Genomic DNA, 27,149 nt, shown 5'->3' on the forward strand with positions numbered 1-27,149 from the left:
GGGGGGTGGGTGGGGTCCAGCTCCCAAGGACTTCTTTTAATCCTTGAAACATGCCAAGCTCATTGCCACTTTCAAGACACTTGTACACCACACCCCCACTTCAAACACTGACCTTTGTTACTTTTCTTAGATCTAGCTTCCGTTTAAGCTCATCAGAGTAAACTCTCCAGATCAACCAGTCTCCAGCAGGCCCCACTGTCTTTCAACCACTCCCCAGTCTCATCCCCAGCATCACCTATCTATCTGCAACTTTTTGGGTTTGTCTTCTCCCCTTCTTGGCTCTCAGGCAATATGGAAATTCCCTGAAAGCTGACCCATGCTGATCATTTCACTGCTGCATCCTAGTATCTGGCACAGTGCTTGGCATTTAGTAAGCACTCGATACATCTATGCAATCAGATCAAAGAATGAATAAGGAATTTGGATCCTTTACTCCATGAGTGGTAAACTGAAAAGTTGCATTCAACTTGCTGGTGAGTTTTGTTTGGACTGCTCATTGTTTTAAAAAACCTTAAATGAGGGCTGGGGTTGTAGCTCAATGGTAGAGTGCTTGCCTCACACATAGGTTCGATCATCAGTACCACATAAAAATAAATAAATAAATAAATAAAGATATTGTATCCATCTACAACTAAAAAATATTTTAAAACACCTTAAATGAGTTGCCAATTTTTAAAGGTTAGGATATATACATACATACATATGTATATATATATGTATATGTGTGTGTGTGTGTGTGTGTGTGTAAATTTCAAAATTCAGACTTTTTTTTTTCAAATTATTGCAAGAAGAAAACCAGGACCTGTAATCTCAATTGGCAAATCATCAGATGTGAATAATGGTTGCCTGCTTTGGGAGAGGATCATCAGACTGTCCAGCCCCACCTGCCCCACTCATTCACATGCCCCATCCCACCCTGTAGGTGGTCTGGATTCGGGCCCTGATCTCTTTTCCTGTAGCCTTCACTATGAACTATGCTCTCATATAATTCCCTGACCTCATGGATTGCTACTACATGAAATCTTAGAATATGCCTTTAGAGATGAATTAGCATCAGAACATACCTTATTACTATTTCTATATTAAAACAGCAAAGAATTACATGATTAAATAAAAAACTGGATACAATAGAAAATCTTTTATTAGAAGAAAAATCTGGGTGAGTAGTTAACAGATCTTAAGGGGGTAGAAGAAAACTGCCATTAAAATATAAAAAAGTCAATGAATCAGGAAGTAGATATAACTAATATGATTTGCAAAGGGTTATTATCCTTCATTAAAATTCAAGAAAAAAAAATGAACCCTAATAAAGAACGGACAAATACATTTTGCAGAAGAAATACAAGTGACCCAAGAACTCATTAAAAGATGGTCTGTTTTACTAGAAACCTAAAAGATGTGAATCAAAATGATATCCCCATTCATCTATCATACATTAATTTATTCAACAAACATCTGCTGAGTTATCACTACATTCCAAACACTATCAGTTTAGCAAAGATTTTTTAAATGGTAATAATTTCAGGATTGAGTAAGTTAAGTACTTCATACACTGTGGAAAATAATTTTACAATATTCATCAAGAATCATAACACAGTTACTACTCTGTGACCCAGTAATTAAACTTCTTGGAATTTATCCTAGGGAAATAATCAGTGTAGCAGACAAAGATTAATGTATGAGGATGTTAATCATAGTGTAATTTATAATATCAAACACATTAGAAACGTAATGTCTAACAATAAGGAGTGATTAAACAAATTATGGTCCATTCAAACGATGCACAATTATGCAGACATTAAAATTATGTTTTCAAAGACCATTTATTGATATGGGAAAATGATCATGAAAAGTTTTAAAGCCTGAATTTTGAAAAGAATCTCATCTAACTAATTAAAGTGATATATTCTATGATTCGGGGCTTATTTTTGCTTCTTCCCGCCGTCTTGTTATCTGATACTTCTCCTGCAAGGAACATAACATTTCTCCATATACATCTTATTTCAGATGGGCATTAAATGAAGAGTCTCAGAGAAAAACACAGAAATTGCTAGAAGGAATGTGAGGAACAATGTGGCTCACTACAGGTTAAACATATAACAAAGTACTGAAGGATGCTCAAATGGTGGGCAGGGGCTTAACAGAAAGCAAGAACAGAGAAGAAGGAGGAACAGGAAGGAAGTAGAATATAAAAGATCAAGACTACAGCAGAGAGAGAGGTCAGAGAGGCAGGAGGAGAGCCAGAGAAGGACAGAAGTCAAAAGGGACACCACTGAATGTTAAGGAAATTCTCTGCACAACGCCACAGTACTAGAACTTAAGAAATTCCCTTTTTGATGTATTTATAGTTTTATGTAGATCAGACAAGACACTTACAAGAAGCATTATTTGTTTCTTGTAACACCAACCACAGGAAGGGCCAAAAGGGATGTCATGGTAGAAAAAGCAGAACCATCTCACTGCCATGAAAAGCATAACAACAAAAACTGAAAGTCTGAGAGCCCCAAAATAAACTGTCTGTACAAAAGATGATTATAGTAAAACAAGGAGGAAGCGGCATCTTGGTTTTGGAATTGCTGAACTGTGCAAAGGCAGAAACCAATCTGCACGGTCATTTGCATGAAGAAGCCCAAGGATCCCACATCCACAGTGAAAACAGGAAGAGCTGGATTCAACCAGACACAGCTACTTGGCCACTCCTGAAGCACAGCTCCTCTGCATTTACTCACTGGTGCAGGAGCGGTCTGGACAACAGGCTTGTAAGGAACTCGGCAACCATGGTTGGCTTCCCATGATACCAAATATGATATGCCAGGCCAGGGACAGCCAAAGAAGCCACTTGTGAAAAGGTCAACAGAGCACAGGGGGCTCTTCTGTGAGTGAATGCTGACAATCTTTCATAAACGATTGGTGGCAGGAAATCACCTCATAAAGAATACATCTAAGGGCTGAAGGTTATGGCTCAGTGGCAGAGAGCTTGCCTGGAACATGGAAGGCACTGGATTCAATCCTCAGCAACCACACAAAAATAAATAAAAATAAAACAAAGGTATATATATATATATATATATATATATATATATATATATATATAAGGTGGTAAGGTGACAATTTCTTGTGTAACTGTAACAAAATAAGCAGACAATAGCTTAGCATTATGGTGTCAGTTATTTATAACTGGTCCTATACTACTCCATTCCTATACAGGGGATCCATGTGGACTCTCCATTTAACTGCAAATCACTATTGAGTCTTAAGGCAGAAAGCCTACAGCAATTTAGAATCTACTTGTTCCCTTCACTCAGTCCAGAGCTCTCTCTTTCTGAAGCCTGATTTCTTTTATGTACCTCTACCTTGTACTTTAATTGCTCTTCAAGCCACTACTTTTCCAACATTTTCTTTAGGGGAACTTAAAAAAAATACCTCTGTATGTCCACTCTGGCCATTTTCACATCAGTTGGTTTCTCTCTTCCTTTCAGTAAGTTATTTTAACCTTTTGTTACTTTTGAATTTCTACTCCCGGGAAAATTCCACATTATCTTTGAATATATCTGTTCTCTTCTTTAAGTATTTTCATAAACTCAAATCCATCAAAATAACTGACCTTTATGCCATCTTCATTTTTCCCTTCTTTCATTTATAAGTTACATTTTTTTGTTATCGTCTTGAAATCTATAACCAACTCTTAAATTCTTTATCTTCTCTCCATTCTTCTCAACATGCAACTTAGCCTTTTAGAACATTTTGTATCCTCTACTCTTAAAATTAATCTGCTGTGGGCTGGGGCTGTAGCTCAGTGGTGGAGTCTTGCACATGTGAGGCACTGGAATCGATCCTCAGCACCACATAAAAATAAATAAAGATATTGTGTCCATCCACAACTAAAAAACATATTTTTAAAAAATGAATCTGCTACAACTGAACTAACCTAAGTCTTTCTTCAACCTTGGCATTTTTATTGTTACCTCTAATGCACTGGTAATCTGAGATTGCATTTTAAAACTTCTTCAAAGATGTGGGATAATCAGGCACAAACATACTAGCCACATCACTGTTCCAAGGCAAACCGACCTGGTCTGGAAGCTCATTTCCCACTCAATAGTTGCACGGCTAGGTCTTGTTTACAAAGCTGCTCACTCACGCATAGGACAACCTCACCAGAGAGAGCAAGACTAGCTTTCAGTCAGGAACTCAACTCTCAACAAAATGGCACCTTTTCCATATCCTAAATTTCCCTTGTGATTCTATTCCCTTCCCCTTTCTTCTAAAAGGTATTGCTGCTGTCTTTGCCCTAATCTTCCTGTCCCTTCCATGTCCCCTCTCCACCCCGCACAGAATGCTACAGCTCCTACAGAAACTCCTGGACCCCATACACACACCGTCACCATGTTTCTATGACCAGACCTGGAAAAATATGACAATAAGTCACTGACATAAAATACAAAGAATGACTTTATTCTCAGCCTGGATCTATATCTCCCTACTTATATTAACTCTTATTCTTTTTTCTAACTTGACTCAATTCCTGTCACCTGATTTCTCTTTCTCTCTAAAATAACACCTTTTCCATATCCTAAATCTCCATTTCTACTCCCTCCAACCCATCCTTCATCTTGCTTTCTGTTCCTCAATACCTAAAATGCTCTTTTTGTCTTTGCAGCTATAACTCATTTACCCTCACCTCCTTCTGATCTATATATGCATCTTGATACACAATAAGAGACCCTAAAATCTTCTCAATATCTCAACTAGATCATGTAGCAATAGCAGCCTCTTTTGTTAGTAGCTTTAAAAATCTGACTCCTTCCCAGAAGCCTCTGTAAATATTATACTCAAGTTTACATCAATTAGACAGTTATACAAAGGGTAGAAAAGGGCAAAAGAAATGTCTAAAGAGCAACCTTTAAAAATAAATCTACTCAGAATCTGACCTTATATCTATCATTGCTTATTTAATCAAGAATAAAATGAATGGGGAAGCAGGAGAAAGGAGAGATTGTCAATGGGAGATGATGGCTAGGAAGAAAGATTATGAAGAATTATAAGTCTGAATTTTATTCGGAAAAAAAAGAGGGGGCTTTACAGACAAATGCACATTTAAAGTTTTTAACTTCTAAAACAATCTGCATTCAAAAATGCAAATTTAAATTTGAGCTTCATGTTAGTGGAATTAAACTTATCAAATAATATTTACCAAAGTTTTGGCTTTTATAAATCATGAAGTAGAAACAGTTTTTTTCCAAAAGAATTTGAAAGTTAGCCTCACATTTGTTAGAAGTCCAGTTGAAACCAATTAGAGGCTGCTACTTTATGCTTTGCCAATCTACAATTCAAGGAGACCAGCAGGTACCTGCCAGGCTTTTCCTGATTAGGCCTGATTGCTCTCCCTTACTTCACATTCTCTGTTTTCTCAGTAGCCTTTCTCTCTTCTTCAGGATTTCTCTTTGTTACCATGTTTTACCTATCCCTGAGTCTCTGACATGAGACTGTCCCTTCCTTCCTCCTGGCCGAGTTTTTGGTGCCAACCACTGGTAACTTGTAGACTGTCCCCTAGCATATTCTGCAGTGTATCAGGCATTCTTGGGGCTTGTTGCTCTCTTTAACCCCAAACATAGGGGGCGAGTGCTGAATAAATGAAAGGACCAGAACTGGAATAGGACAAAAAGTCACTGTCATAAAACACAACTGATAAGAAAAGCAAAATAATATAAGGATATAAAATGTGATACCTGATGGGCCAGAATATAGATATTGTGTCCAACATCCTTTGGGGAAACACCATCATCTCCGCCTTCCTCTTCCCCATGATCACATTCCAATCCTTGGTTATAGGCATTCTTCATCACATCTACCTAATGGGAGAAAAAAAAAGGAACAACAAACAAGGTTTGAAATGCTACAACACACGTTTTAGATTTTTTTGTGTCATAATTTAAAATTGGGAAGCTTCATGAGTCTCAAAAGTATAAAAGACGCATAATGAAAATATCTTTGAAAACTATTTAAATGAATATGAAGTATAGTCCTGCAATCCTACAATTCTTGTCTTACATGGAAATTTTTGCTTTGACTTTGAATGTTAATTGTCAAAGTTCACATGATTTATGAGAATCTGGAACCCTGAGAAACATCCATTATTTAGTGAGCTCCCACAAGGGAACAGACAGACATGGTTCTGGATGTGGTATAATAACAACAACAGTGATAATAATAATAAGTGGAAACAACAGGGCATCTCCCCTCAAGGAACTTACTTCCAGTGGACAATCAGCAAGTAAAGAACTGGTATTTTTCAAAAAGGTATTGCACAGTTCTATTGCTGAATAAATTCATAATTCATTGATCTATTTAACTATAGGATTGGGACAGTGCTGCACTTCTTAACCCATTGCTTATTATTAGCAAATCAAAATTTTAAATAAATTTGAATTATTTAGGTTGAATTAGTATGAAAAATTCATGAGTCAGAAATATAATATAAATTTATTGATAACAAAGTCAGGTGTGGTAACACATGCCTGTAATCTCAGCTACTCAAGAGACTAAGACAGAAGAATCACAAGTTTGAGGGAAGCCTGGGCAACTTAGTAAACTCATTAAACTGTGTTAAATAACACAGTGTCTTATCTCTCTTCTTGACTCCATTATTTACTAATAAAGCAAAGATAGTAGTGTCAGCCTCCCATAGGGTCTCTCCATAGCACCAACCATGGTGTTGATGCAAATGGGACTTAGTCACTGGGGCACTGAGCTATATGGCTTGAATACATCCTCAACACCTTTGAAACTTGCTGCTTTAAAAACATAACTATGTTACTTCATAATTTGCATACCATAAGTAAGAAGAAAAATATAACTTCTACAATAGGAAGATATTAATGATCTCTGTGGAATCACCATCAAATCTCTGCACAATTTCCTCTAGGCCAAGCATTGTGCAACATTTCTCAAGTAAGAACAACAACAAAAAATACATATTAATTTTACTTTTCAAATAGGTATACAATCTGGGATATGTCTTATAAACAATTTTACAAACCTTCCTTACATACAGTCTTTCTGTATCTATGGGCAATTTGATACCCCTTGAGGATACCAAAATCTGGGGACGCTCAATTTCCTCATAAAAAAATGATGTAGTGTTTGCATATAATCTATGCACAGCCTCCCTTATACTTTAAATTATCTCTAGATTACTCACAATGCTTAATATAATGTAAATACTACATTAATAGTTAATATGTTGTATTATTTAGGGAATAATGACAAGGAACAAGTCTATACATATTCTGTACAGGCACAATTTTTAAAAATTATTTTTGTTCTGTGATTAGCTGAATCCACAGATGTGGGTGGGACTCCTGGATACACAGGGCTGACTATACTCCCCAGACACTAGTAAACTAAAGTCAACTTTTTTTTCTGGCAAAAACCATTTGCATATAGTTTAGTAGAGTGTAACAATCTGGCTAGAAGTACTCAGAGTGGATAAAATGAATGAAGTCATAGGACCCAATTCCTATAGACCTTCAGAAGCACTTGTAATGGTGAGTCATTATGTTCCATTAGGTCTCGGCAGAGGAGGGAAAGTTGCTAGCCTTTTCTTCTGACAGGCTTATCATCCTCCTCTCCCTTTTAGGCTACACATTATTTTGTTAATTTGTTTTAATTAGTTACACATGACAGTACAATGACCTTGACATATCATACATTTGAATCAGATGGGATATAATAACTCATTTTTCTGAGTACACAGGTTGCAGAATCACATTGGTCATGCATTCACATATATACACACAGTAATAATAATGTCTGTTCCCATTCTACTATCCTTCCTATCTCCCCAACCCCTCCCCTCCCCTCCCATCACTTCTCTCTACCTAATCTACGGTAACACTATTCTTTTTTTTTTCTCACATTTTCATACATGTATTTTGTATAACAATGAGGGTCTCCTTCCACCATCCATGCAATTCCCTTTCTCCTTCCCTTTCCCTCCCACCCCTCTTCCCTATGTAGAGGTAATCTTCTTCCCGTGCTCTTCCTCTCTTCCCCATTTTGAGTCACCCTCCTTATATCAGAGAAGACATTCGGCATTTTTTTTTTTTTTTTGGTATTGGCTAAATTCACTTAGCATAATCTGCTCTAATGCCATCCATTTCCCTGCAAACTACATGATTTTATTATTTTTTAGTGGCTACACATTATTAACACAACTTTAAAACTTTTCCTTACCAGTTCCCTGGGTCTCATGTTGAAAAGAATTCTCTCTGCATTCTCGCTGTCATGTCTGCTTTCCATAATGGCCAGCAAAAGCTTGGAGGCGTTGTTCTAGAGAAACAGATTGAGTTAATGCACATGTAAAGTCTATTTCATGGACTAATGATCCCCTGCGTTTGTTTTAATTGAGATTGCCAGGACCATTTTTTAATCAAACAGAATTGAAAACTGACCATTTCTTTTGTCTTATTAATGTTTTAAATTGGATGTTTTACTTCATTGTCAATACAAAATAAATCTAATGAATCATAAGAGATGTTACAAGGGATATTTTAATTATTGGTGAAAAGATGCTTTAAATACAAAATTGACTATATATATATATATATAATGCAAATATATTTTCCTTCCTTATTTCCTAAATAGTCATTCGTATCATGACATTTTAATAAGAAATAAAGTGAACAGGAAATGATGACATATTTTATAGAAATGGCATAAACTTAAAGAAGTTAACACAGTTGTTTTTGAAATAAAATATTATTAGCAAATCAAAATTTTAAATAAATTTGAATTATTTAGGTTGAATTAGTATGAAAAATTCATGAGTCAGAAATATAATATAAATTTATTGATAACAAAGTCAAGTGTGGTTGCACATGCCTGTAATCCCAGCTACTCAGGAGACTAAGACAGAAGAATCACAAGTTTGAGGCAAGCCTGGGCAACTTAGTAAGACCCTGTCTCAAAATAAAAGTAAAAAAAAAAGTGTGGGGGGAGGTGCTTGGGATGTAGCCCAGTGGTAGAGCACTTGCTTACTATATGCAAAACTCATATTCAGTATCTGGACTATGGCAGAATAATATTTTCTTTTTTTATGGATGGTTGTTTCGTTTTGCCATACTGGAGATTGAACTGAGGGCCTTGCGTGGGTAAGTGTACTACCACTGAGCTACGTTCCTAGCCCAAGGATAATATTTTCTATTTTTGCTTAATAGAGAATAATATAGCTTATATTATTTGATATGCTCTTATTTTATTCATAAATATATTATCTAAAATATTTTACTTAGAGATATCAAAAATGTGTCTAAAACAATTTGCAATCCAAATGGGCAACACAAAGTTATAGAAAGTCTTATCATAGAAAGTATAATATCCTAGACACTTTGAATGACCACTGCAGGCTTGGCTAAAAGTTCAATATGCTATCCTCTGCCACAGAGCCAGTTCTGGACATTATGAAAGATGTTTCCATACACTATGATTTTAAATAGTGCTGCAATAAAATTTTGGCTGGCAAAAAAATACCCAGGAGATATTTCTACAGAGTTTTGTTATATTCATTTAGACCAGAATCTTAATCTTCACATATAATCTTTGATAGAACAAAAGAGGTAGAGTCAATGGTTTTTAAGGCACTTCAAAGTGAGTCAAAGTTAATATCTTTCACAGAATAAAAAATTAAATTCAATCAGCATTCAATCTAGGTGGACAATCACCACATGGATTTTTTATAAGATTATGTAAAGTAATTCCACTGTTTAATTTTAGTACTAAGTTCTATCCTGCTATTCCAGAAGTACCACATGAAGACTATTTTGAAGTGACTGATATTAGAAGATGATGAAGATGAAGAGCTGTAGATGGCACCAAAGCCACTGACCCACAGGGAAAAGATCTTAGTACTTTTATCCCATTTTCATTTTTTGCAGATTTGCACCAATTCTAATACCCACTTTCATAATGTAGGATCCTGCATAAACAACATAACTAAGAAATATGATTTCAGGATTAGTGGAGAGCTTAAATCCTTAGCGCCATTTGAACAGACCTCCACAGAATTCAAAGCTCACTCCCTGGCAACAGGAGCAGGACTCTCTAACGAATCACACGCAGCAGGACCAATACATAATAGCTTAAAAATACATCCAATTTCAGAATGCTATTGGCAATATGGTATTTTTTGACCAATTTTCTTTTTCATACTATGTCAGAAGAATAGAAAGAAATCTTATAAATGACCTCCTAAAATCTGAATCCATTTTAAAGTACAAGACCCTATATAAGCTAAAAAATCAAATGGAAGTGTCAGAGTTAATAGGGGGGTTTTCTTCCAATGGAAGCCGGAATCTTCAAAATAAAACAAAACAAAAAATATTATCTGTCTACAAACTCAACATTTCATATTTACCAATGATAAGAAATGGAAGTAAAAAGTAAAAAGTTTGAAAAATTCATAAAGAATTATACTATATCAGTATACAAAATATAAAGTTATGAACAATTAAGCAATCAAATTCAGTAATGAATGATATGAAATAAAACCTTAATATTTTAATGCAGCATCTGTATAATGTTATAGAAAATTTATTAAAGCCCCATACCTATGAAAGCCCCTCGAATTTACTAATGTACATCTTACTGTCAAGCAGACGTTGTTTTCATGTTAACCAATATAAACAAAACCTCAGACTGTTTAGAAAGCTACATTCACCTCATTCTTTAAGTAAAAAAATAAACTTCAAATATTTTAAATCAAATCTGTAAATTTGGTATTTCAAACAAATCGTGACTTATCAAACTATTGTATTTTAAAAGATATAAATTGTGTTTATTAAGTAAAACTTAAAGAAATCTTTGTTTAAAAGTATTTTTATTTGGATAGCTTATATATTTGTACTACTAAATCATACCCATTTAAGATTTGTTGTTGTTTTTTTTTTACATAGGTCTGGATTTGTAAGTAATCTATATGTCCATACTTTATTTATTTATCTATCTCTATTATTTTCAGCATGGGAGATTGAAATCAGGAGCACTTTACCACTGAGCTACAACCCCAGCCATTTTTATTTTGTATTTTGAGACAGGGTCTCACTAAGTTAGTAAAGCTGGCCTTGAACTTGCAATCCTTCTTCCTCAGCCCCTAGAGTCACTGGGATCACAGGAATGCACCCAGCACCTGGCCCAAACATTATTTTTAAGTTTCTTCCTCTATAAGACATATTAATTAAAAATGAGATGTAAAAGTATAGTCTTTAGACTAATGAAAGGTTTCAAAAGTCAAAGACCAAGGCAACTACATGTTGTTTCTTTCTGGATAATGGTTAAAGATAAATTTAAGATAAAGTAACAAAAAGGTTTTATGTAACTCAAGTGAAGCTGACTGTCATAGAGGCTCATTAACTGAAGCCTGCAGCCAGCAAGTCAAAGGGCACAAGTGCTGTCCATGTGGGGACCACCTTCATTCTGTCCTGAATGGAGGAGCTCAAAGCTCACACAGGTGACAGTGGAAAAATACAAATGCAACTCTTCTGCAAAAAGAAGCAGCACCTGTTTACTGGGGGCCTTTAGCACAACCTTCACATGAGTAGGACATATGTATATTCCATCTGATACTCAAACCTGCATTTAGAAACAGATTCATAAAAATATCATTTCTATTCTTCTTGGCCATAAATTTACCCAGATAAAGTTCAACTTAATTATATGCTTTCTATCATATTGGATAGCTCTGGCTTTGCAGAGAAATTGTATTTATCCCTGATTGTGCCTTTTTTAACCTGCTCAACACTAAACACAATAATGTGGTCTTAAATAATTTATTTCAATTGAATATCATGCCTTAGCATTGGGGATTTATATAGTTTCTAGACAAATATTCATTTGTCTATTTTCATTTGAACAGAAAGTTCAAAAAAAAAAAATTAAATGCCCCTGTGCTTCTGAGAAACAGAACTGCTGAAAGTGGGTACAAGGCTTGCATTAAAGGACTCCCTTAAAGGCACTGCAAATATAACAACATATTTTTTGAGAGGAATTCATATTCTAATGTAAAAAGGACTTGGAAAGAAGACATAAAACTAAAATGTGTCACTCCTTTGACATTATCTAATTAATTATGACCTCCTGTAGCTCAGGTGGGCTATAAGTACACGGTGTGGTCAGTGTTCAGCACATTTTGCTTCTCTGTATAATGAAAATTACAAAATAAAAACAGCAAGGAAGTAGTGAAACAAAGTGGCTGCTCGAGAGAACATCCACACAGGAGCTTGCAATTGAACATTACCTCAAAGTAAAATTTCCGTTTTATCAGAAATTTTGTGAGCCTTTTGATTTTTAAATCTCTTTCTGTCAACTCATTAGTTGAAAATCTGATCACATCTTACATTTGACAAATGTTGCTTGAAGACTTAGAGTCAACTCTGAAAGGGAGTTTTATGTAGGGAATGTAACTTTCCCCACTGGAACAGCAGATTTTACTCTACCTTTAGCTGGAGCACCAAGTCCATTCGGTATTTACCAAGAGGATTTATGTCATTCAGAATCAAAGCAATGATGATATCAATCCCATTGGATTCATGAGTAGCAATGCAAGTCTAGAAAACAAAATATTTGTAAAATAACCTTTTATTTACAAATGAACAACACTAGATACAATAGGACATAAAATAGCAGAATCACCTTTATTTTTTGACCTTTAAAACATAATTGAAATTTAACTTTATTTGAGTTATTCTTTTGTGTGGAGTCTTTTAATTGATTGGTATTAGGTAAGAGGCTTTGGACACAGAGCATTAAGAGAGACAGATGTCTGTGAATGCCTATTTTTAAAATGAACTATTTTTTTTCAGAATTTCAAAGACCACTGATCATGTTAAATACTCTTCTGGCCAATAAATTTTTAATACAGCCATCAACAGAGGAGCTCTTTAAACTTTCCAGTTTTAAGATTTCACCCATCCTAAGAGAATATAAAAAAGGGAGATCTGTAAGTAAATTTTATAGGACTGATGTAGCACTTTAATTTAGGTGCTACTTAATGCTAAATTGGTGACGAGAGGTGGTGTGCACGTGCTGGACAACAGCAAAGACAGATGATGTGGGAATCTCCTAATATTTGGTGGGGGGGAACACACTGTCAGTTATGGTGTATAAGGGAAAATTTTGACAGATTTCTTAAACCTGGGTGATATATAGAGAGATTTTTGATTGGGAAAATTACATAAAACATCTTGAGACATAAATATGAACATTTTGAAGATAAAGATCTACTGTGCTAGGGTTCTGAACTTAATTTTACAGAACGTAAGATTCAAAAGGTTTGAGGGCTAGATTCATGGGACTATGTTACAATGGAGAACCTCGCCATAGAGTTTGAAAAAAATCTGAAAACTTGCTGAGTTAAATGAGAAAGGGCAATACCAAGACAAGTCTGAAATGACTGCTTTTTAGGATAGGCCTTATTTTTCCTTCATACAAGGAAACTGTCAGTCCCCTGACACAGAGGAAAGGCGTTTTCCATCCACCTTTCCCATTATTTCCTTAGGTTCTTCTGCCCATGAAATGTTTACTAAATGTAAAGGGAGTCTAGTTGCAGTCCATTTCTAGAATTTGCTAGCAAACTTCTTTCCTTCCATACATTTTCAGAGCATGGGAAATTATATGTGGGGTTAGAGTTATTTTATTATTAGTTTTTACTTTTAGAACTTACTTGGTGTTAATAAATTAACTTCAAAACTCAACTTCACCCTCTTATAAAACCAAGAGTTGGGTACATTCTAATAGGCTGCCCATGAAATAATAATAGAAGTGCATGGCAAACATATTTTCTGTTATAGATAGACATGGCTTTATCAACAAAACCAAATCTCTAAATTTGTATATTTTTCCTTAACTTATAAATTAACTGTTAGGCTTTCTTGTATCATTGACCTAGGAAATTGAAACAGAATCCAAAAAACTTCAGGGCAAAATTCACAAACTCACATGTGCCTTACAAAGAAGAAAAAATTATCCCTATAACAAATTATTTATATCAGTAATTCTCATGTTTTACTTGTTTACGTTTTATGTTGTTTACATGTTTTATGTACCTATAATGTATATGTGTGTGAGTATATGTTCCTACATACACACATAGTCACTCTATATGTGTATATAATTTGCAATACAAAAGTAAATCTCTTTTTCTCATTTCCCTCTATCAACAACTGATGTTTGTTCTCAATGGCTTCTTTAACATTTATATCCAGAAATGTCTGTGATTGGAAAACTCTTCCTGCATAAGCCTGTGCTTATGATGGTAGCTCTATAAAGCTTGTGTGGTTGCAAAAATATCAGTTGGCTCCTCTTTCCTCTACTCACCAAAAGTTATGTCTTCTCCCATAATGTGTCCTTGATATCCAAAACAAAAATGGAATAAGAGACCTACATTCTAGAAAACAGTATTGAACTTTGTGCCACCCTCCAAAATTAATACAGTCAAAAGAGCACTCTATTTAGATTCAATATCTAAGGTCTTGAGTTTTAGAAACAACTCCACAACTAACCAATTCTGGCACTCTGAGACACTGGGAAGTCACTTAATCTCTTGAGTCAGAACCTATTCATCAGCAAAATAGGAGCAATAACATCTCCTTCATATGTTTTACTGTGAGTATAAAAGAGAATATATACTACCCCCAGTAGTAGGGCAAAAGGAAGTTTATTCTACAATCCTGGAAAGATCACTACAGATGAAAACTGAGCATTGGGGGAAGAGACATATTTTACCTTTTGTTCAGTAATTCTGACTTTTATCTTGAATGTTTTCATGGGAATTTGCTTTTATGATGAAATTAAATAAAGATATGGCACAGTATTCACTACTCTATAATTCAGTCTTTGTATGTTTTGTTAGGAAAGTAAAAATGTCTGGCAAAGCAAGAAGAAAGATCCTTCAAATGTACACAAAGGTTGGCTGCTTCCCTAACTTGGCCCTTTGCTTGTGAGTCATGACTACTTTTGCATGAGGAACTGCTTTCACAATTACCTGATTTTCATGGCACGGACCCTGGCAATATTCAGTCAAGCTCTCCAGGGTCTGGTTGACCAGCGCTACATTCTTCTCGTTGATGTAGAGACCCAACAGGCCCAGGCCACCTGTTGTACTCCCACAAATGCAGTCCAAAAACTGGAGGGTCTCACAGACGAGGTTGTAATTTGTCTTGTTGTTTTGATTTCTCAAGAAGTTCTGAGGGCAAAAGAAAATACATCACAGGAGTTAAAAAAAAAACTATACTAATTGCTTTCAATTCTCTCTATATATGTGTGTTTTTCTAACTCAAAAATATCCCTGAGACAGTGAGGGATGGAAATGCTCTTTATAAGAAAGTGTTCACATTTACTAATTTTCTCAAAGGTTTAAGATGGGAAAAAGCCTATAGGTTTTAGCTCAAGGTTCTGTATCAATTGTACAGTTCATAATGAACACTTCTCAATGTCACCCGTTTAAAACAACTTAGTAAGGGAGAAATAATAAGTATGAAAAGGAGAAGAAGAAAGTAAAAGCAAAAAGCAATTCATTAGAGAGAGAAATAATCAAATTTCAAGTAAAGGGTCCCTGATAGGTAATGCCGCTTCATTGTTTGTTGATTGTAATGATAGCACTTGGAAGCATTGTCAAAAATTTCAAAGAGTTAACACAAATCTATATAAAAGAGGTTGTATACTGCTTTTTATAGCAAAATCTCTTATCAGACCCATGGCAAGGTGACTGGCTTAACCAATAAGAGTACATCCAAACCCTGATATATTGTGAGGCTATAAAATGAGGCACATCAGTATATACTGATAAGCATAACCTAACAATATATAAGTTAGTAATAAAGTATATTAATTAATAAAAAAGTAAATTGGAGGATACTATGAAATGTGTATTCTCTTTAATAAAAGGTTTACACACATATCAACATTTACATGGGGACAAAAATTTGTACAAGGAACTACAACCTATTAATAGTGATTTTCTTGAGGAATAAGCCTAGTGAAATGGTAAGCAAGAAGGAAGAGTTTTATTTCTTAAAACATTGCTTATATTTATTGTTTTAATTTATTCATTTGAATTTATTTCTACCATTTATTATTCTTAAAACTATTTTACATGTAGTAATTCCCTATATTGTTTGATCCCATACTCCTATCAGGAAAATGTCCAATCAAAAATTCTATAATCTCTTATACATTCCATACATCTGTTCCCTACATTGACAGACTGGACGGGTTAGGACAAGCATGTAGGCACACATCCAGCACCCTTTCTCTAGAAGGAATGCTTCTGGATTGGCTTGCCAACCATGTTGCAGAAGCTCTCCCCAAGTTGGAGGGATGGTTCACAAGAGTAATGACTTTCAACATCATTAATTCCTGAGCTTCTCATCCCCGTGGAAGACATTTAGTCCAATATGTCTTAACCTACCATATCCCACCAATTCAGAGCCCTTGCACTCTAGATCCTCACCAGAAAACACAACTTCATAATCCACTGTCCTCTACTGGGGACAGGTGGTCTTAGAAACACCTATAGTGAAAATGGAAGATAAGAGGCACTGCATTAATGGATTCTTTTGCCAGCCATACCACCTGGAAGGGTGGCTAGGCTGGCATGATGGAAGGTGTGCTGGACCTGAGATGGTCTGCTGACTAAAACCGCCTCAGGTAAGCATACTCACTCACCTTCAATCAGGACAATCAAGGATTTCAACATTTCATGTGGCTTTGCCATGGTGACATAAGCAAATAATGCAAAAAAAAAAAAGTCAAAATTCTTAGGCTCCTAAACTCATCTGTCTGACCAAGGACAATGTAGCAAATAAGATATTAAGACATGCACTGTACTCATTTACAAAGGTATCAACCTTCATTGATGCAAAAAATCCTTCTCTGTATTAACTTTGTTTCTAATGAAAACAAAACATATTCAGCATCCTCAAAACCATGAAAGGCATAGATGAGACCAATTGGACTTTCCTCAACAAATGCAAGAAAACTGAAGCTCATTGAGGATTAAAAAAAATTGAGTTGTGGATACACAAGATGATAATGTGTGCATCTGATTTTTTCATGCATCAAGGAACTTTTTTCTCATTATTCTTTGCTGATACAAAAGTTTCTTCCATTTCAGAAAAGCATTGCTGGCTTTATTGATTATCTCTCCAAATCTCTCTCCCAAACTACTTGTTAGCTTTATTTGAGTTTAATTACTTATAACCACAGGCTTATTCTCAGCTTTCACACAAAACAGAACAAATACCTGCAGCTCCCGGTTGTGATTCTCACACAGTAACTGAAGAAATCTCAGGATTGGCTGCATGATGGCAATTGCAGGACTCATTGTTACTTCTTCTGCAGATTTTTCCTCCACGTTTCCCACCTCTGAGCCTGTGCACATAATGTCTATTTCTGGATCCATTTCTCTTCTGTATACACAATATGCTTTAGATGTTGCCGAAGAAGCTTCTGTTAACTGCCCTTTCATACCCTCTTTTAAATGTAGTGATGAATCTCTTACTGAAAATAAAGTAGTATTCTTATTTTTTTGAACTAATTTTCTTTCTAATTAAAATAAAAGAAAGACAACCAGAGACCCAAATTCTCTAACAATTGTATTAAAAAATCATCTGACAAGAGATGCAACAATTATCTCATAAGGGATTTGAGGTGAGAAATAAAAAATTAACATTTGCAGTGGAACATCAGAAAAGATTTCAATCCTTAGCCAATTTTAGAATTTTCTGATATCTATATCAGAAAGACAGACACACACAGACAGATACACACACACAATCTATGAATTTATTACATACAAGAAGGTTGGGAAAATATGACAAACTTCAAAATGTTAACATCTTTATGACTTGTAATTAATATTGTGATAATTTTTTATTATTTCAAATACCAAGATTCTTTTGTTACATAGAGTTTAATGCTACCAATTTTGTTCCAAATCTTAAATTTTCATGGTGACTCTAAAGGTTTTAGGCAGTTGTTGTGTACCACACATGCCACAGTAAAATCAAAGAGTTCTCATGTCACCGATTGCTTCACACTGATTAAACCTCATCTAAGTTTGCTCCTGCAAGGCCCATGACCAAAACTCTTTATGGATGGAAGTTCACGTTCAGAGCCAAAGAGGCGATAATTAGGCCAAGATAAAGGAGATGATAAGGACAAGAGACATTTAAAGGCTACATCACCTTCTCTTCTCTCACCCTCTTCTCCCCAAGAGCCAAAGAGTTCTTTACCTCTCACTCGTGGGCCGGATGTCATCAACTCACTGTCCTCATCCCTCTTTTTGCTCCCTAGATCGATGGTGTTCACTGTCACTGTTGATCTTATCTCTTTCTGAGCCGCCTTCATTCGATCATAGAGAACTTTGAAGAATTTTTCTGACTTTTTTTGTTCATGCAACTGCTTGTAGAAGGAACTCTGAAAGAAAACATAGTTTAAGATATCAATACCCAAGAGGAGAAGAATAGTTGTTTTCATGCAGGAAGTGAACATAAGCATTATAGATAAAAGCACATATTTAAAATGCTACCCATTATTACTTCATAAATTGACAGCCTTCAGTCTCTTGTACTAGTTAATGAGAACTAATAATAGCTAGTTATTTACTTAGCATTTTCTACTAAGAGACATATTTTAATGTGTTATTTCTGTTATTCTTACCGATTATATTTTTTAAATTATAAGGTTATTATAAGATGTTGTATGAAAAAAGTTTTTGATTTTATGTTTTTATAAAGTCACACCTTGATTCAACACATATTTACTGAATGCCTACTGTGTGCCAGCTCTACCTAGTGCTAAAGATAGAACAAAAAAGGAAAAGCAACCACAATCCCTGCACTCATGGGTTTGTAATCTTAAAAAAAAAAAAATCCATAAGTCCAATGTTTACCCTGTTTAAAATATTAGCTTATGTTAAGTTATGAAGAGTTATTTTTCTCTTTATCTAAATTACAGTACATTTAATTTAGAATGGTTACCATGACAACCTCACTCATAGGAACCTACTGATAAATAGGCACTAAGTTTTTTCAGTACTCATTAGTTACATTGCTTCACATGGGGTCTAGGACAAATCCAATTTAAAATAAATCCTGCTCTATAGTGAATAATGATGTAGAAAGGATTCAACATCAAAAATATGATAAAATTATCTTAGTAAGATGTGGAAATACTGAGCCTTAGAAATATGTACTCTAATCATTGTCTGATCAATGTCTTATGGAAGTATTCAGAAGAAGGGGTAAGAGATAGGAAAGGTGATGTACTCCAGAGAAGGTAGAATTTGAAATGGGTGGAGAAATCATAAACTATTAATAATAAATCTATGAGATAGTCACAACATAAATAAGAGAAATATAGTAAAAATTTAATGAAGATAATAATCATGTAACTATAATGATAAAAAAAGAGATTTTTGTAAGCTTAACAAGAGGTAGTGTAAAGAAAACATATATATAAACAATGGTTTCTAGATCAAGGAGAACTGTCCATAGTCCAAAATAAGAAAATCTAAACAGGCCATTTTGGGGAATTTGACTGTTTCAGATACGCTCTCCTAAAGGAGTGCCTGGAACCATGACCTACAGGTCTTGGGACATGTGAGACTCCAACGGCATCGGGTTTTGCAATTTTCTATGTGGGCAATGCACATATGCACAGTGAATTTAGAAGCATGAGATGCCTACTCCACCCACACAAGAGGAAGTTCCCAAGTGGAGGGTGAGCAACCCTTAAGGCAGCAGGCCAAAAGTCACAGTAACCATAGCAACCACAGCCCAACAGCCAAGCTGGTTCTGTTGGTTCAAAGGATAAACACAGCGTTCACAGATCTCTGTGGTTCCACAAATTAAGCTGAAGCTTAAGCCCTAAAATTTTGAAACAATATGGTTAGAAGGTGGAAGGAGGTCCCAATATATTAGTAAAGAAGATATGGAAATGTTGTGGCTCAACTGAAACAGGGTTTTACAGTTGATATAGATCTTTCACTCATATCACATCATGGGCACCTTCAGTCCAACAGTATGATGCACCAGATGCTCTTTTGCCATTTTATAGATTAATAAAATGAGATTTAGCAAAGGTAAGTGACTTGCCCAATATTACATAACGAGTAAGTAGTAGAGCAAGGATTTAAATCTAGATACTGACTCCAAACCACTAAATTATAAAATAGCAATATAAACTCAAAACAATAGATCATTTACATAGACAATACCTTTTAAAACCCAGGGATCTACAATACTGAACAGCATGAGTTTAAGAAAATTAAAAGTATGTTTCATAGACAATTTTATAATCTCAACAGACAGGTAAGGATTTAACAATAAAGATATTGTTTCTGCTTGGGAAAGTATCTTAGGGAGCTGCAGAGTGTATAAGGGGGAATGCCAGGTCCTTTTTTAGGAGCCAAAGGTAATGGATAAACACATTTGTGTGACAGAGGAAGGATTTGGCCCCAAAGAAGAGGAGGCAGACTGAAAATGGAAGGGCTGAGAAGAGAAGTGAAATAATGAACTAGAAACACAAGAGAGGACAAGGGTATGACGCAAGGTGAGCCAGCCAGTGACACTTCCAGGGCTGAGGATATGGAAGGTTATTTCTAGAAAGGAGGTGTTTATTGTGGCTAAGATTACAGAATCTGGAGTCAGACTGCACGGGTTCAAATCCTGACTCTACCAAATACCTGTGTGAGTTTGGAACTATCTGTTTCTTCTTCTGTAAGAATTCATATTGCCTCATGGGTTGTTGGAGAACAAACCACCAAGAGTGGTGCCTGGGATTTAGTAGATATTTCTCTTTCCTATTGTTATGATTAGTATTTGAAATTGAAATGTGAGTTTTTCTATCATCCACCAACCAATCTTTAATAAAGTATGTTAAACACATAAATTGATTTATATAGTTAGGAAGGTAGAAATTAAGGAAGGGGCTCTGATTCATATCTCAATAATAGAAGGAGAGCTGCCAAGATAATCCATGAACTAAAATGCAGGATACTGGTGACTAAGGAAACAGTGAGAATATAAAACCCCCAGGGGACTGGCAGGAGCCTTGGGAGGGATGCATTTCAGTCTATAATAGTGCAGGGTTCAGGATTCCAGCTGATATCAACTAGACCTCTGAGGCCAGATGGACACAGATGACATTTAGGTGACACAATGATGTACTTAATTGAAGAACCTGACCAGGGGGAAGCCTAGCAAATGAGATTGCCATAGGTCATCTTATAAGAAACTTTTTACATACAAGTGTAATTTAATACTCTTTCATCAACAAATATCCATTAAATAGCTGTAAAAGACTATAGATACAAAGAATACCACCGGATCTTCTATATTAAGAAGTTGAATTTTATTAGAGAGGGTGCAGTACAAATTAAAAAATTAAAAAAAAAAAAACAAGGTAGCACAAGCAAAGCAGCAAGTAAGAATTAAAGAACCAGTGCTAGGGAAGTTCAGATAAGGGAGCAGTTGCCAAATGCCCCAGCCAGACAAGAAAGACTATGAATGAGGAAGAATTTGACTGGGACCATTTGTAGATACATTCACTCCTGAGCATTTATTGTACTCTTAGATAGAGTCAGATATAATGCCAGACATAAAGAAGAACATGTGATCTCGACTTTTAAGGATTTTTAATTTATTAGAGTCTTAAGCTCACAGGAAGAGGCCCAATAAAGCGGCAGTACTGCTAAAGATGTCTGCAGGTCACAGAGGGCCCTTCAGCAACTAGCAATCAATTCCGCCCAAAGGGACATGGAGTCAGAAAAGGCTTCCATGAGAAATCTATTGAGGTAAAGAGAAAGCATGAAAAATCACATATTTGGGGAGCTGAAGAGTTTAGTGTAGCTGGCGTGAAAGAGAAAGGACAGAGGGGGGAAGTGGGAAGTTGGAAAAGTTGACAGGATTCAATCATGAAGGCTCTGATGGACTAGAGTAGGGAGTCTGCCTTTGCCGGGCAGGTAATGATCAGAAGCAAGGCAATAACAGGTTTTGGAAAGATATCCTTGGAAGAAATAGGGAGAATGTTTTGGAGAAGAGCAAAACTAGAAGCAAGGATACTTCTTGGAAGGCTTCTCCTCACAATTCATTAAAATATAAGAAGGATATGTAGGAGGGTTGGACAAGCAGGGGTTGAAAATAAAGTATGGATATGAAAGATGTTAAGAGGACAGAATCACAGAGGTTGATCATCCTGGGATATCCAGGAAGAGAGTGAGGGTGAGTGAGGGTAAGTTAAGGTGAAGGCTGGCTTTTGAAATTCTTTCTTTCTTTCTTTCTTTTTAAAATATTTGTTTTAGTTATAGGTGGACACAAAGCTTTATTTATTTATTTATTTATTTATTTATTTATTTATTTATTTATTTATTATGTGGTGCTGAGGATTGAACCCAGTGCCTCACACATGCTAGGTGAGTGCTCTACTGCTGAGCCACAACCACAGCCCCTGGCTTTTGATTTCTGTGTAGACAGATTAATAGATGCAGTGCTAGTCATCAAAAGAGACAATGCACAGGGAGGAATGGGCATGTAGAGAATAATAGTGGATTCCATTTGGAATGTGTTGAGCCTAAGATACTTGTTCAACATCTTGTAAAGATCTCTGGAAGATACTTAGATGCAGCATCTAGGACTTCAGTGAGTGAACTGAGAATCATCAGCATACAGCAGAAATTAAAGATGTGAACATGAATGAGATTCAGTTGGGGATCAAGTAGAATAAAAGAGGAGGGTCCAAAGAAACTGGGGAAATGTCAGGATTCAGGAGTTAATCAGAAGAAGAGGAATCTTCACAGAATGCTAAGAAGAAATGGTAGAAGGTGGGAGGAGAAGCTGGAGAAGGGGGTATCCCAAGACCAAGGCATGAAAAAGTCTCAAGAAGAAAAACAAAAGTCACCAGTTTCAAAATGCCACAGAAATGTCAAGAAAATAAGGACTAAAATATGTTTTGGTTATGAAGGAATCTAGGAAATCTTTATCCACCTTGCCAGGAATTGAAAAAGTGGAATATGCACTTTCTGACTGGTGTTGGCTTATTCTCCAACAATATGAAGACATAAGTAAGTACAAATATGCACAGAGGATGAAGAATGATCCCATCTGATAACCCTCAGTGGTCCAGACAGAGGATTCCAGAACATACTGTTAAGCCTAAGAATCACTTCTAGAGATGTCAAGAAATCCTTCACTCCTATCGTATGTCTACATTTAATGGAGTAGCCTAGATAATTATTCAGAAACTCCCAACTGAATATCTGGTAGGAGAAGATGAGATAATTTCCAAGAAAATCCACTCAAATCCCTCCATTACCTACTGCTTCAAGCTCCTTCAGAGGAATCTGTGCTGTAGCTTTAGTACCATGGGAACTTTCAACACTTTTCTTTTTTCCCCACTAAGAAATATCATTGTTTGGAGATGATTTTGTTTTTGTTTTTGTCACTGTGCCATTTGCTATTCATGAGGCCTTTGTTCCTAAAGCTTCACCATTGGATGTGTCCTATAGTAAAGTTCCTGTTGTTCGACATATTCAATGGCTAGCTAAAGCAAAGTATCCCAGATTTGAATCAGATGTGGCTTCTGCTTGCTATGAAGAGGGACAGTGGGTTTCGGACTCCAATGAGTTGCAGTTGTTACATTTTTGCTTGTTCACCCAGGCAAATCTAGAAAGATCAGGTTACTGAGCAGCAGCAAGGCCAGAGGGCAGCCTTGTTTTCTGGGAACACTTCCCAGATCCCAGGCTAGCAAGCCCAATTGCCTGTGGGCGTGGAGGGGCCTGTGTGCAACTTGGCAGGAGTTACCAAGGGAAGTGTGTACCTTCTGGAGAAGGTGGTCAGATCCTCTGTGTGCAGGTGAGCATATCGTTCACTGTAGCGGAATTCCTGATCTAATGTCAGACTGATGTTTCTTAGGATGTTCTGCTTTATGGAATAATTTGTGAAGTTCTGTAGCTTTTACATCAAATTAAATAAATTTATAAGGAAAATGTGAGGTTCTTCCTTTTGTTTGTTGTTTGGTTGCTATGATAAGTAAAGAAGAAATACAAACAACAAATGTAAGGCCCATGATTGATAAACAGGCACCTGTGTTTGTGAATTTCCTCCTTCAAGCAAGGCAATGCCGAGTAAAATGCCTTCTGAAAAAATCCTGTCGTTTTTGGTGTTTACTATAACATCAATGACAAGTTCCGATGCACCCTCTTTATCCAGCAGAGACTGGATATCAGACATTGAAATCCTGGTCTTATCTGAATCTTGTCCAGAAAAGCTTCCTGTGATTAGGAAAAACAAACAAACAAACTTTAACTGCAGACACACTAGCATGCAATGTTTTCAAATCCTTACAACATAAAAAATATTTAACATTGAGCCTTTTTTCCTACATAATTCAACATAATGGAAACTGAGTTGAAAATTACCAAAGGTGTATAAAAATGGAACTTTTGGCTAAAGGTCAGACACCTGTACTTAAGTGTAATTAAATTTTTTTCTTAAGAAAACAGAAAAAAATAGCTTTTTTGTCCTTCATTTACATACTTAATTTACTTATTTTTTCAAAATCACAAGGCAAAATCAATTACAATGTTCAAATCTGTTTTTTTCATGAACCCCAAACTGCACAAAGGTTTTTAAGAGTGCTTTTTAAATGAATATATTATATTTGTGCCATTCAAGTGAAATACGAAAGACTGACATAAAAAAAAATGTCATGAGAATCCTAAAATGAAAAAACAGAGAAGCCTCACCTCCCACTTGTGCAATTTTGGCGTAGTTTCCTGTCAGGTGTCCATTCATACCAACTCCATAATCACCTTTGAAGTATCGATTCAGGAGTATTTTTCTTAATATGCTACCCTAATAAGAAAATAGGAAAAGTGTTAGTTATTGTGTCTTTTTCTAATGAAAGTAGAAAATCTCAGTATATTAAAATGCCACATAAGGTTTATTTTATGGAAGATATTGTGATATGGATATTTTAATTGTATATCAAATAATATTTTCTGAGGCAAAAAATCATAAATATGTACCAAAATAATAATTTTACTTCTTATAACAAATGAAGAAGGGCAGAAACTTGGAACTGATGAATGGGCTTATGACCTAGACTATAGAGTTGGTTTCACAGATTTACCCTAATTAAACTCATCAACCTATATATATTAAATATAAATATTTTTTATATGCTGGTCATACCTCAATAAAGCAATTTTAAAAATAAGTTTTCTTATTCCAGAAATAAAATATGGTAGATTGTACCAGAAAAATCACAAATACTATAAAAACTGGAGGTCCCAGTGTTGGTAAGAATATCAGTAGTTCCTAAAGATAACACAGAATGACAAACACCCCAAGAATTAAAACACAAAGGCTTAGTTAGAAAAGCTTATTAAAAGAGTTGGGGGAAAACTGGGTATACATCAGCCACTCAGAAATTAAGCTTGATAAAACAGTGAATTATATTCAGACTCTAAGAAGTTTTACTCAAAAGACAGTGGGCAAAAAACCTTGTATTTCTTTATAAAACATGCAATTCAAAAATTCCTAAGTCTCCAACTTTGTACTGATTATAGAATGTTTTATATGTAATATTTTAAAATACTATTTCTTTCACATGTATAAGAAATGCACACATCTGAAATCCCAGTGGCTCAGGAGGCTAAGGCAGGAGTATAGCAAGTTGGAGGCCAGTCTCAGCAACTTAGCAAGACACTCTCTAAGAAAATAACCAAAGGTGGCGGGGTGGGGGAATGGGGCTGGCTGGGATGTAGCTCAGTGGTAACCCCCCAGTACCAAAACAGAAAAAAAAGAAATACAATAACTCCAAATCTCCTTTAGAGGTTATTATTAATTTAATAGAAAGAATGGTCTTAAAATACTATTTAAAGAATACTTGTTTATCCCCACATCCTCACCAATACTTATTGTTGTTTGTATTCTTAACAGCTGCCATTCTGACTGGAGTGAGGTGAAATCTTAGAGTAGTTCTGATTTGCATTTCTCTAATTGCTAGAGATGCTGAACATTTTTTCATATATTTGTTGATTGATTGTATATCTTCTTCTGAGAACTGTCTGTTCATTTCTTTGGCCCATTTATTGACTGGGTTATTTGTTGTTGTTGTTGTTTGTTTGTTTTTTGGTGTTTAGCTTTTTTAGTTCTTTATATACCCTAGAGATTAGTGCTCTATCTGATGTGTGAGGGGTAAAAATTTGCTCCCAAGCTGTAAGCTCTCTATTCACCTCACTGATTGTTTCTTTTGCTGAGAAGAAGCTTTTTAGTTTCAATCCAACGCATTTATTGATTTTTGGTTTTAATTCTTGCATTACAGGTGTCTTATTAAGGAAGTTGGGGCCTAATCCAACATGATGGAGGTTTGGGCCTTCTTTTTCTTCCATTAGGCACAAGGTCTCTGGTTTAATTCCTAGGTCCTTGATCCACTTTGAGTTGAGTTTTGTGCATGGTGAGAGATAGAGGTTTAATTTTGTTACATGTGGATTTCCAGTTTTCCCAGCACCATTTGTTGAAGAGGCTGTCTTTTCTCCAATGTACGTTTTTGGCACCTTTGTCTAATACAAGATAACTGTAGTTATGTGGGTTAGTCTTTGTGTCCTCTAATCTGTACCATTGGTCTACAGCTCTATTTTGGTGCCAATACTATGCTGTTTTTGTTACTATTGCTCTGTGGTATAGTTTAAGGTCTGGAATAGTAATGCCACCAGCTTCACTCTTCTTGCTAAGGATTGCTTTGGCTATTCTGGTGGGACTGCACCAACTTGGTACAGCCAATCTGGAAAAGCAGTATGAAGATTCCTTGGAAAACTTGGAATAGAACCACCATTTGACCCAGCTATCCCACTCCTTGGTTTATACCCAAAGGACTTAAAACAGAATACTATAGGGGCAAAGACATATCAACATTTATAACAACACAATTCACAATACCTAAATTGTGGAACCAACCCAGATGCCCTTCAGTAGATAAATGGATAGGGAACATTACCCAGCATTAAAAGAGAATAAAATCATGGCATCAACTTTTTGACTCCTGTATACTTAATAATAAAATGTTCCTTCATTATATATATATATATATAT

The 27,149-nt window shown here is 35.6% G+C and overlaps 1 protein-coding gene across 8 annotated transcripts in view; it reads right to left on the bottom strand.

Annotated features, from left to right (window-relative positions):
* The window catches only part of Itpr2 (inositol 1,4,5-trisphosphate receptor type 2), a 484,436-nt gene that overhangs the window by 130,307 nt on the left and 326,980 nt on the right, over positions 1–27,149 (bottom strand). For all 8 annotated transcript variants that reach the window (XM_048787344.1, XM_048787341.1, XM_048787343.1 and 5 more), the window contains 8 exons: positions 24,800–24,908; positions 24,138–24,325; positions 18,288–18,471; positions 17,297–17,553; positions 15,038–15,238; positions 12,492–12,602; positions 8,236–8,331; positions 5,730–5,852 (listed from right to left, as the gene is read on the bottom strand). In XM_048787344.1, coding sequence (XP_048643301.1) covers positions 5,730–5,852; positions 8,236–8,331; positions 12,492–12,602; positions 15,038–15,238; positions 17,297–17,553; positions 18,288–18,471; positions 24,138–24,325; positions 24,800–24,908 — 1,269 coding nt within the window. The remainder of the gene's footprint in view (positions 1–5,729; positions 5,853–8,235; positions 8,332–12,491; positions 12,603–15,037; positions 15,239–17,296; positions 17,554–18,287; positions 18,472–24,137; positions 24,326–24,799; positions 24,909–27,149) is intronic.

This window comes from Marmota marmota, unplaced genomic scaffold (genome assembly GCF_001458135.2).
Source record: "Marmota marmota marmota unplaced genomic scaffold, marMar, whole genome shotgun sequence".
NCBI classification, from domain to species: Eukaryota; Metazoa; Chordata; class Mammalia; order Rodentia; family Sciuridae; genus Marmota; species Marmota marmota.